The following is a 12530-nucleotide window of genomic DNA, read 5'->3' as shown; positions in this document are numbered from 1 at the left end:
CAAACAGGAGTATTTCAGTTGCTGTCAAGTATGTAAACCTCTTTTAAGATTAAAAATGACCTCTCACCAGAATATGGACCTTAAATGGTCATGTAGATGTAAATGTGGTGATTGTGTCTGCGTTTCAGATATGACGGCGGAAGGGATGTACCCTTCTCTCTTCATGACTGCATTTACTGCCAACTCTGATCGAACCCTGTCTCTCTGCTGGGAGCAGCACTGTAAACTACTGCCTGGTGTTGCAGGAGTTCATGCCAGTCAAGTAGCTTCCTGGACTATAGAGGAGGTAATAATCAATCACTTCATTCATCTGTTGATATCCCTTGGTTTACAAGTTAATTGAATGGGTGCATTTTAGAGTTAACGTACAGTTACTATTATTCTGTATATCACTAAATCACTTATATGTTTAGAATACTTTTATTTTGGTAACATGTTACAATGTTCATTTGTTAACATTAGTTTACTTCATTAGTTAGCATGAACTAATAATGAACTGCACTGCACAACATTTATTAATATTTGTTCATGTTAATTTCAATATTTACCAACACTTTATTAAAATCTTGTTAACATTAGTTAAAGGGATAGTTCACTTTGAAATTAAATTTTGGTATGTTTTAGCTTACCTCAAGGGCATCCAAGATGTAGGTGTCTTTGTTTCCGCAGTAGTTTCAATTTTGATATTTTTAGGTCAAACCGTTCTTGTCTGTCAATCGTATAATGCAGGTCTATGGTCACTATTTGAAAGAGCATGCACAGAGAAGTCCAAATTAAACAATTCCCCATCGTAAGTACACATTGATGGCCTAAGACACGAAACGAGTGGTTTGTGTGAGAAAACGAACAGTATTTATATCGTTTTTACCTCTTGTACACAACCACATCCAAGTGATCTGAGGGCGCGCGCGCTTCCGGCGCTTTCTTCTTCTTCTTGTTTTTTTTTTTTTACGGCGGATCGCAAACAAATATGTGCATTACCACCACCTATCTCAGAAATGGACCATTGACACTTTCCTATACTTCTTTAACCTATCAACCGACATAAATTCCCCTTATTTACCCGCATAGAGGCTTAATAGAATTTCATCCGGCGCTGCGTGTTCAGCTCCTCCGTCCACTCTCAGCCCCCATGACAGGAAAAAAAAAAACACGTCCAAGTGATCTGAGGGCGCACGCGTTTCCTGGTGTGTGACGTGTGCGCGCTGCGCAAGCGCCGGAAAGCGCCGGAATTAAATTAGTTTTTTTTTTTCCTGGTCATTTATCCGCAGTGCCGGATGAAATTCTATGAAGCTTCTCTGCGGGTAAATAAGGGGAATTTATGTCGGTTGATAGGTTAAAGAAGTATAGGAAAGTGTCAATGGTCCATTTCTGAGATAGGTGGCGGTAATGCACATATTTGTTTGCGATCCGCCATAAAAAAAACAAGAATAAGAAAGCGCCGGAAGCGCGCGCGCCCTCAGATCACTTGGATGTGGTTGTGTACAAGAGGTTAAAATGATATAAATACTGTTCGTTTTCTCACACAAACCGCTCGTTTCGTGTCTTAGGCCATCAATGTGTACTTACGATGGGGAATTGTTTAATTTGGACTTCTCTGTGCATGCCCTTTGAGGTGGTGACCATAGACCTGCATCATATGACTGACAGACAAGAACGGTTTGACCTAAAAATATCAAAATTGAAACTACTGCGGAAACAAAGACAAATGCCCTTGAGGTAAGCTAAAACATACCAAAATTTAATTTCAAAGTGAACTATCCCTTTCATGCACTTGAAATAACATGAACAAACAATGAACAGCTTAATTTTTATTAACTAACATTTAAAAAGATGAACAAACACAATAACAAATGTATTGTTCATGGTTAGTTCATGGTAGTTGATACATTAACTAATGTTAACTAATGAACCTTATTGTAAAGTTTTTCCTTTGTTTTACATTGAAAAATAAAACACTGAACAAAACATGCAATAAGATAGGCTGAAAACTCAAGAATACACATGCACAGTTCTGAACTTCTGGATATTAAAATCATGTCTGGACGCAGAAAACAAACAGCCGCTAGAATGATGGCTCTATTCATTTATATCTCTGTTTGATTTCCAGGTCTTTGGATTTGTTAATAATCTTATTGGTTGTGAGGAGCAGGCCCAAATTTTCAAAGATGAAGTAAGTAAATTTCTATTAATAATGAAATAGTGTTAACTCAGCACCACCCTGCGAACACAACAAATTGAACACATTTACATAAAATATGTGTTCAAGTCACATGTGGAAATAAAATAAAGATCAGTAATATGCCAACATCTATCTCATTTGAAATATTTTAAATAATCATATCATTATTCTAATCAAAAACATGAATTGTCTTCTTAGCTGTATTATATCATGTAAATTGAATTTATTTTAACTAAAAAAGTTGAAAACATACTGCGAATGTCATTAAAGCCTATAAATATCGGCCTGTGCAATAGGCTGATGTATGTCAGCTTTCGTTTCCACAGAGAGGCATCTGTGGATGAACCTTACAGGCATCAGAGACAAATAAGGATTATGCATTGCAGACTTCATTCCCTTTCTATGTGGCTCAGACCCTGGTTCCTCACCTTGGGTCCCACTTTAGGTGCATGTTGTCGTTGCAAGATAGTCAAACAGATTTGGGAAATATTTTAAGAAGTAGAGGTGGACATCTTTGCCTCTCAAAAGACAGCGCAATGTCCCCTCTACTCCTCCGCCTGGATGCCATGGCACATATGTGGCCCAGGCTGCGTCTGTATGGGTTTCCACCGATCGCTCTGCTCCCGGGAGTCCTGGCCAAGGTCCGTCATTTTACTTTTGCCCATTCAAGGACGCTAAGTAATGTAGTGATTGGTACTCACGACGTCACTGCTGATGTTGTGTTTTTTGGATCACTCATAAGGTGTGGTTATGAGTTCATTAGATGACCACCTTCCCTCTTTCTTAGTTTGAGGCACCAGTCGAGGTCTTTTACCTTGGCAGTATGAGAACATTCCCAACAGGAGGCAGTTCAATCATTTAGAATTAATGTAATGTGGAGGGAGTTGGTCTGATTTATCTGAAAGATTGGTGAGATTGCTAACTTAGATCCTTCCACAAGGAAGACACAGGTGTAATAAAATACATTTTAATAACAAAAGATAAGCAAGAATAACTAACACAACTAGAATGTACATTTCCTGAAGAAAATGTGAGTGGTGCTTGCAATGGCAAAACTCGGCATTCAATTTCAAGGGTGTTGTATATGATTGCATATGAGCCAACAACCATGTCTGTACGATATTGTGGAGCTGAAATATGGCTTCTATATGTTGCAATATGGTTGCTAGGTGGCTCTAAACGGTTGCTAGGTTGTGGCTACACAGTTACCATGGTGATATTTACAGACTGGTTCTCACCCAAAACAAAGGAGCCCACCCCTATGTCTGTACGATGATCTGGTCCTGAGATATTGCTTATTCATGTGTTTGTATGGTCGCTAGGGTTATTTATATGGTTGCTAGGGAGTGATTATATAGTTTATGGTATGATATTTAAAGACTAGTTGACAGTCTCAGTCAAAAAAGCCCAAATCCATGTTTCTACAATTTTCTGGAGCTGAAATATGGCTTGTAAATGTTGTTTTATGGTTGCTAGGGTGCCCTAAGTGGTTTCTAGGGCGTAGCTATGAAGTTGTTATGTCACAACTTATTGGCTGCTTGATAGGCCAAGTCAAAAGTGCCCAACCTGAAACCTCTATGACCTTCTGATCCAAAGATATGATCTCACAAATTTTGTGCCAATGTTAAGTCTATGGGACTTTTTTTCAGCTGATTTATCGCCCGCCGGACGAACATCGTACACCCGATCGCTTATAAAAGACATAGCACACCTCTCCTCAATAAACCGGTTGATTTGACACCTCATTCACGGGTCTACGAGAAACGTTGCGGGAGGAGTAGCGTGCCAAAGTGTTTAAGTGTGAGCAATAACAATAGTGATGTCTTGCCTTTGGCAAGCACCACTAACTACTAAATGAATACCATGAATGATAAAGGAATAAAGTGCATAAGATGCATAAAATAGAAGTGATTAAGTTGACTGTGGCTATGGAAGAGTTACATTAACTTATGTAAAGATAAACTGTTGTTTCTCTGAAACTAATAATATGAAGAGCCTTATTGTGCTTCAAACAATTAAATGAATGGTTATTTGTTATTAACTATCATCAGCTATACTACCTCTAATGTAACTTGGAAAATCATATACTGATAATATACAACAATGCCAAGGTCTCTGGAAAGTTGGTGAAGTGATATTTTCTATTTCTGGAACATGCAGATGAAGGAACCTTGAAGTGAAGGTTTGCTCTCGGGAGCTTAACCTTGTTGCAAATGTCTGTTTGTCTTCTGCCTCTCTGGGCCAGACATTCAGGCTTTGGTTTGGACTTTGGTTTCCCCTGTGGAACTCATTTGCATAAGGCCCTGTCCTTCCCAGGCTTGGTACTAGAGATCTTCTTCTTGGCCTCCTAAGAGGCGTCTGGCTGTTGTCCTAGCATCTTTATCTGATGCCGTTGGACAATTTGTTTGTGTTAGTCCACCAAGATCCAATCAAAATGTAGCAAACTTTTGTCCACTGTTACGGACAAGGTGGGGGTTCCGGTAGGTGGGAGAAATTGTGATATGCCTTCACAAGCTCCCATAAGAGCTGTGATTGTGATGTTTGAGTTGGGGGAGGCACAACAAGCGAAAAAAATTGTCCCAAAAGCAAAAAAATAAATACACAATTGCGTTTCTATGACTTTCCAAAAGAATGAAAATTATCAAGAGATTGACATTACATTGCTCAGAAGAAGGGAGAAAGAGAACAAAGTTTGCCATCACTCCTTTAGCCGTTGTATTAGAAACACTCTTGCATTGACCAGTTTTCTGTAATTTAATGACAAGGTAACTAAACACAAAATATATAAACATAAATGTACATTACATTTTAAAAATTAAAAAACGTAAAAGCTAGATTTACGATGATAAAGGGATAGTTGAAAATGCTTCTGTCATTACTCACGCTCATGTCGTTCTTTTGTCAAGACTTTTGTTTATATTTGAAACACCTGTGGTGGAAATAAAGCTTTTAATGTTGCTTATATGTCTATGTGGTGTTTTTAATATGCTTTAAGACAAACCATGTGTAAATTCATAAGTCGACAGCAACTTAAAACTGCAGTGAACCAAAGATAGTCTTAAAAACACGGTCTGAAATCGCTGGTGTTTCTGACGTCACAAACTACCTTGTAACCAATCAGATCAACGTGTGATCATCAACCAGTGGATCTCTGAGCTGAGTGAGTGAGTGGAGGCGGGGCTCATTTGCATATTCATAGAACCTCCGCGTATACTAAATTAGGCAAGGGTGTAGAGTTACATTCAAGCTATTTAAACGCATGAAGAATTTTTATTCAAGGAAAAAACATTTAAATGTGTCACTTTGGTGATCAAAGATGAGTTTTAAGGCATAATATGATTGACTACAGGGGGACTTTAATAAAATTGAGAGATTTCTGTCCCTCCATTAAAAGTCTATTTACCCAAAACTCTGATGCTTCAAAACATTCATAAAGAGAATGTCAATCGAGGGGTTAAACCCAAATCTTCTGAAGAGACACAATTACTTTATGTGATGAACAGATTTAATTTAGGCTTTTATTCACATATTAACATTGATAAACAAACAAACATACATACATAGAGCTCGCTAATAGAGTGCTATAAAACGTACTCGGTTACCTAATGTAACCTCGGTTCTCTCTAGAAGAGGGAACGAGTATTGCGTAAGTTGCTTACGCTACGGGTAAAGTCATCTTTTCTCGAGATACTGTATGAAGCCAAAAAATTATCCTTAGTTTTTGTATTTATTGTCAACACAGTGCAGCAGCTAGCAGACCTAGAGCGGCTATCTAGCGCGCTCATTGGCTGCTGTGCGGCAACTGCAGCAGCCAACCACTGAGCCCCGCGTGACGTCACGCCCAATGGGGACGCACGCGCGCGCCCTCACACGTCAGAGCCCGCCCGAATGGCCGTTGCTTTAGCGTATATAAGAAAGGGCTCGGGGGCTGCTACCCTGGTTTTCATCGACTGAAACGAAATCAGCTCGAGGCGCGAGCACGGCAGGTTACGCAATACTCGTTCCCTCTTACATTAGGTAACCGAGTACGTTCTCTTACGAGAGGCTCTCTCGTATTGCGTAAGTTGCATAGAAATCCCGCTGGACCAAGCCCACGAAGAGGCCATGCCTCTAGTGGAATGAGCCCTGATGCCCAGAGGGCACTGCAGGTGTTTAGACGTATAAGCTGCTGCGATAGCGTCCACTATCCATCTGGACAGGCTATGTTAAGAGGCGGCGAGACCCTTGGTGCGCCCACCAAACGAAACAAAGGGCTGCTCCGAGCGCCTGAAGGCGGCGGAGTGCGTAATGTAAACTCTCAGCGCCCTGACAGGGCATAGGAGGTTAACATCGCCCTCACTACCGGATGCTGGCAGAGCCGATAGAGAGATGACCTGCGCTCTGAAGGGAGTGCCAATCACCTTGGGGACATAACCATGTCTTGGTTTGAGGATGACTTTAGAGTCATTAGGCCCAAACTCGAGACATGCAGCGCTAACAGACAGTGCGTGTAAATCCCCCACACGTTTGACTGATGACAGGGCTATCAGAAAAAGCGGTTTTAAGCGACAGATATTTTAGATCCACAGGGTCTAATGGTTCAAAGGGATGCGTTTTCAGGGCCTCTAGGACCAAAGAAAGATCCCAAATAGGAACCGATGGGGGCCGCGGGGGATTCATCCTCCTGGCTCCTCTGAGGAAGCGGATTATGAGCTCGTTCCTTCCTATTGACTGGCCGCGCGTTGGCACTGCGAACGCTGCAATAGCCGCCACATACACTTTGAGCGTGGAGGGGGACCTGCCCTCGTCCAACAGCTCCTGAAGGAAGCAAAGCACCCACGAAACCCCACAAGTACGTGGGTCTAGATTTTTGTCGGCGCACCATGAGGAGAACACAGACCATTTAGACGCGTATAGCCTTCTCGTAGAAGGAGCTCTAGACTGCGTGATCGTGTTCATGACCCCTTCTGGCAAAGCAACGGGTATCCGTTGATTATCCATGCATGCAGAGACCAGCACTCTGGATGGGGATGCCAAATTGAGCCGCCGGCCTGAGAGAGAAGATCTCTCCTCGCCGGGATCAGCCATGGGGCTATGTGTGACAGCCGCATCAGCTCTGGGAACCAGGTCTGGTTTTCCCATCGCGGGGCTATGAGGAGCACCGAGTGGCACGCTTCCCTGATTTTCTTGATTACCTGTGGTAACAGCGAGATCGGAGGGAAAGCATACAGTGGGAGGCTGGGCCAGGTTTGGGCCAGGGCGTCCTCGTTCTTCAAAAATAACTTTGAGCAGTGAGCGTTGTCTTTTGATGCGAAAACGTCGACTTCCGCCTTGCCGAAGAAGCGCCACAGTAGCTGGATGCAGGGACCATTCTCCCGGGGGAATGTTGTCCCTACAGTCTGTCTGGGCCGTCGTTCAGGTGGCCCGGCACATGCGCGGCTCTCAGGGAGCGTAGCGAGTGCTGAGCCCACACGAGGAGGCGTTCCGTTAGATTGCAGAGATTCCTGGATCTGACACCACCCTGGCGGTTCACGTAGGACACCACAGACATGTTGTCCGAACGGACTAGAACGTGGTGGCCCCGTATGTATGTATATGTCGACCGCTATCATCTCCAGACAGTTTATATGAAGGCGTTTCTCTCGGTCTGACCACAGGCCAAAGACTGGTCTGCCCTCGAAGAGAGCGCCCCAACCTAAGTTGGAGGCGTCCGTCAAGATGACCTTTCGGTACGAGACAGCTCCCATCGTCACTCCTCGCTAGTACCAGTCGGCCGCTAACCAGGGCTCCAGGGCTGAAACGCAGCTCTGAGTCACTCTGATTCGTCTGCCACCGGAAGCCCAAGCTCGGTGAGGCACTCGAGCGTTCAGCCAGCGCTGCAGCCGGCGCATACGCAATAAGCCCAGCTGAAGCACTGCTGCAGCTGACGCCATACAACCCAGCATTCTCTGAAATGTTTTCAGAGGAGCGGTGCTGCCCTTCTGGAAAGACACGGCCAGGTGTCGAACACTGCGCGCGCGCTGTGTCGACAAACGGGCCGTCATAGCCACAGAGTCCAGTTCTATTCCCAGAAAAGAAACTGACTGACTGGGCAGTAATGAGCTCTTGATCCAGTTGACCGTAAGACCCAGGCTTTCCAGATGGCTGAGAAGCACTGTCCTGTGAGATATAAGTTCTATCTCTGACTGTGCCAAAATCAGCCAATCGTCCAGATAGTTCAAAATTCGCATACCCTGATTTCTCAGGGGAGCGAGATCCGCGTGCGTCCATGCACTTCGTGAACGTACGGGGTGCTAAAGACAGGCCGAACGAAAGGACGGTGTATTGATACACTTGACCCTCGAAGGCGAATCTCAAGAATGGCCTGTGACGGGGTACTATCTGAATCTGAAAGTACGCGTCTTTCAGATCGAGAGAAATAAACCAGTCCCTCGGGCGAATTTGCGCGAGTGTCTGTCTGGTTGTGAGCATTTTGAACGGTCTTCTCATGGGAGCTTTGTTCAAATATCTCAGGTCTAAGATAGGTCTTAGAGCTCCGTCCTTCTTGGGTACGAGGAAGTAACGGCTGTAAATGCCTGACTCGCTCAGAGAAGGAGGTACCGGTTCTATGGCCCCTTTGCACAGTAGTTTCGTTATTTCTGCACGAAGTAGGTGTGCTACTTCCATATTCACTGTCGTCTCGGTCCGTGCTTGAAAGCGCGGGGGGCGGCGAGCGAACTGCAGTGAATAGCCCTGTTTTACCGTGCTCAGCACCCATTCTGACACACCTGGAATAGCTTCCCATGCTTCTGCATGTACAGCTATGGGCAGAATGGCCTCCGGGTTTCGATTGCTGCACTTCGTGGGCTCGATAACCTGACTCAGAGGTATGAGCGCGGAGCGCGCACTCTCGGTGCTTGGATACAGCGGCTCGCTGACAGCGATGGCTGGTCGTTTTACACACGATGTCCCGGTTGCTTTGGACGGGGGAACATATTGTGGGAAAACCGGGACGCGCGAGCAGCGCCGGGGGTAAAGTGTTTGTCAGTAAGTGTGAGTGCTCGTGAGCGGGCACAGGACTTACATTTATAACATGACCGGTGAGAGGTAACTTTGGCCGTGTGACAGAGCGGGCAGTGAGTAGGTGTGGGCACGGGTTCGTGGGCACATTTCCTACTTTTAATACTCGAGCGGCATTTGCCAGCTTCATGAGAATGGGCTCTGTGAGAGACACGGGGGTTATCGTGCTTGTGTGTAGGGGTGAACACTGAGACGTGGGCACATTTTCTACACTTGAAATGCCAGCGGCTTGAGCCGGATAACCAGACATTACACTCTTTTTGACCTAGACCTCAGATTCCCTCATGTTGGCGAGCGTCAACCAATTCAGGATGTGTAAAGCTTCGCTGAAGAGATGAAAATCAGGGTAGCAGCCCCCGAGCCCTTCCTTATATATGCTAAAGCCACGCCCATTCTGGCGGGCTCTGACACGTGAGGGCGCGCGCCCCCATTGGGCGTGATGTCACGCGGGGCTCAGTGGTTGGCTGCTGCAGTTGCCGCACGGCAGCCAATGAGCGCGCTAGACAGCCGCTCTAGGTCTGCTAGCTGCTGCACTGCGTTGACAATAAATATCAAAATTAAGGATAATTTTTTGGCTTCATATCTCGAGAAAAGATGACTTTACCCGTAGCGTAAGTGTAACCCCTCTCACCCGGGTCCTTCACACCCCGCTCCGTGCGGGTCTCGGGCATGAGAGTCAGGCGCTCTAACAAGGAGGCTAAAGACTGCAGCCTCTAGCGTCTGTCGCTAGAGCGCCTGTTGAGATCAGAGGAGTGAGGTTTACTCGCACAGCAACTACTAGCTGGCCTCCGTTACACTCACCCCCCTAAACCTCACTCCCATCCGGGTCACGGCACCAATGTAACCCCTCTCACCCGGGTCCTTCACACCCCGCTCCGTGCGGGTCTCGAACCCGGGTCTCCGGCATGAGAGTCAGGCGCTCTAACAAGGAGGCTACAGACGCTAGAGCGCCTGTTGAGATCAGAGGAGTGAGGTTTACTCGCACAGCAACTACTAGCTGGCCTCCGTTACATAAGCAACTTACGCAATACGAGAGAACCTCTCGTAAGAGAACCGGGAAACTAATTGCATTTTAGCACTTACGGTTCCATCATCTCAAAGTCAATCGTTTTTTTTTTTTTGGATGGTCTTTTGTTTAAATGCCTAAAATAAAGTCAGTGGTGAACACAAGCTCGAGATATTTTCAATTTTATTTTCTACAACATAAACTGCAACAGTAATACCCCTCTCATGATGTTATTAAAGCTTTTACTTGTCTTGAAAAAGGCGGTTGTTAACAAGTGGCTAAATAGCACTACAGATGTTGTCGGAGACATTAATCATCATCAGCACTGAACAGGTAAACTCATCTACTCAGTCACTTTCACAGCATCGTTGTGTTTATAATCACGCTCTTGAAAACTATAACTCAAACTTTCATGGAAAGTGTTTTAAAATAAAGACTGAAAGAGTTTGTATTTATGCTTTAAAATTCATAAAAGTTTTTCAATTGTGAAGATTATCACGATGGACAAAACATGTAAGAATCTTTTTTTTTGTTCACAGAACTTATTTTTTTCAATAATCCAAAAGCCAATGGAAAAATCCTATTGGTTTTTGTCAAGGGAACCAGGGTGATGCTGACATACGGGTTGGCCTACAAAAATGTCATCACCGCAGTGCTTATTTGGTCAACGGAAGCTCAACCATAGATGTTTGATATGCGAGAACAAACCTCATTGGTTTTTGCTGAAGCATGACACGCAGGAATGAACCTCATCGGTTCGCCAACAAGCATGCTTGAGCTTCAGTTTGCCAAATTTGAATGCGTACATTCGCTGATCAATGTTGATTATAGAACAGAATAGAATTTATAATAGAATTTAGATGCAGAATAGCCTAGCAAGAAGCACAACACTCTGGACAGCACTGCAATTATGCTTAGCAACACCCTGGCAACCAGCCAACACACTACAACACCAACACCACTCACATTTTCTTAGAAAAATGTTTCTATATATTATATTACATTTTAAGAAATAAAATCCAAACTATGAACTTATACAAAAATTGCTGGTATATCATTGAGTGGTGTTGTGTAACATGTCGTTTGAGGTTTCTTGTTCCAGCTGGTCACTGATACAGCGTCACTTTTCTCTGCAGATGATCGATGGAGAGGCCTTCCTTCTTCTGACTCAAAATGATATTGTGAAGATCATGAATATAAAGCTAGGACCAGCACTGAAGATTCACAACGCTATTTTAGTGTTCAAGAGCACAGACGAAGGCCTGAAATGAACAACTCATCTTCAAGCTCCTCATGCCATAACAATCCATTCAGAATCCGACATCTAATCACGTGTTTGGTGTTTAACGTCTGAACCCACTAGAGAGAGAGAGAGAAAACCAGAGCAGGATGAACTAAACATGAAACAGTACGTACAGCCAAGCTGAGCTTCGATGCTGCTTTCTTTCAAAAGCGAAATGACACGTTCTGATAAAGAACAACCTGATCTGAAACCACCTTGCAGGATATTTTGTATTTGGAGTGTTAACTGAAATCTATATTTGTTCTCAGTATGTTAAGTGAAATTGGTGCAGAGAAATATCAGGGCAGATTTCAGTTGATTGGTGCTACTGTCCCCTTTATTAGAGCCCTGATGATGTTTATGCACTTTACCTGAGGATCCACCAGAGGGAGCTGTCCTTTAGACAATCTGAGCCAACTAAACCAATTGTTTGGGGACCGTTAACTATATTTGCCCTCAGTAACAAAGTGCTACTGACATTGTGGTGTTAAATGAGATTAAATGAGCTATTTTACCGAGTTTGGATTGTCATGTCAGTGTTGTTATTTTTGTATGAATGGAAACCCCGAGGGGTAAATAGTAACCGTGGAAGGTTTTAGGTGATCTATGTTTCTCTCTCTGATGGGAAATTTTAATAATGTACAGTTGAGTAACAATGTCGTTCAGTTCATCAACATGAATAAATGTTTAATTCAAGTCTGGTTTCTGCTTGTGTTTAGTGGTGTTTGTGTGCGAATGATACATGAAGTATTGATGCTTGTAGAAGAGTAGTGCCATTTCTGAACGACTGATTCGCAATTTTCATCTGCCAGACAAATAAAACAGGAAACAAATACTAAGATCATCTTAGCAACAGCATGGCTGGTTAACACTTTATTTTGATAGTCCACTTTCTACTAACTTTAAGTAATTTTGTAACTTCACGTATTAGAGTAACTTAGAGTATTAGACTGTCTGCTTAATATCTGCTAACACTTTATTTTGATGCTCCATCAAAAGACATTATACTGACTATAAGCAAC

The 12530-nt window shown here is 43.7% G+C and overlaps 1 protein-coding gene across 2 annotated transcripts in view; it reads left to right on the top strand.

Moving 5' to 3' along the window:
• l3mbtl1 (L3MBTL histone methyl-lysine binding protein 1) overlaps positions 1-12340 on the top strand; it is a 38935-nt gene extending 26595 nt beyond the window's left edge. For both annotated transcript variants that reach the window (XM_079848461.1, XM_079848462.1), the window contains exons 20-22: positions 129-286; positions 2111-2173; positions 11363-12340. In XM_079848461.1, coding sequence (XP_079704587.1) covers positions 129-286; positions 2111-2173; positions 11363-11497 — 356 coding nt within the window. In that variant the 3' untranslated portion in view covers positions 11498-12340. The remainder of the gene's footprint in view (positions 1-128; positions 287-2110; positions 2174-11362) is intronic.
• The last annotated feature ends 190 nt before the right edge of the window (positions 12341-12530 follow it).

Source organism: Squalius cephalus (genome assembly GCF_949319135.1).
Source record: "Squalius cephalus genome assembly, chromosome: 18".
In the NCBI taxonomy this organism is placed as follows: domain Eukaryota; kingdom Metazoa; phylum Chordata; class Actinopteri; order Cypriniformes; family Leuciscidae; genus Squalius; species Squalius cephalus.
Note: the sequence above shows the minus strand (reverse complement) of the source record. Positions and strands in the feature narration are given on the sequence as shown.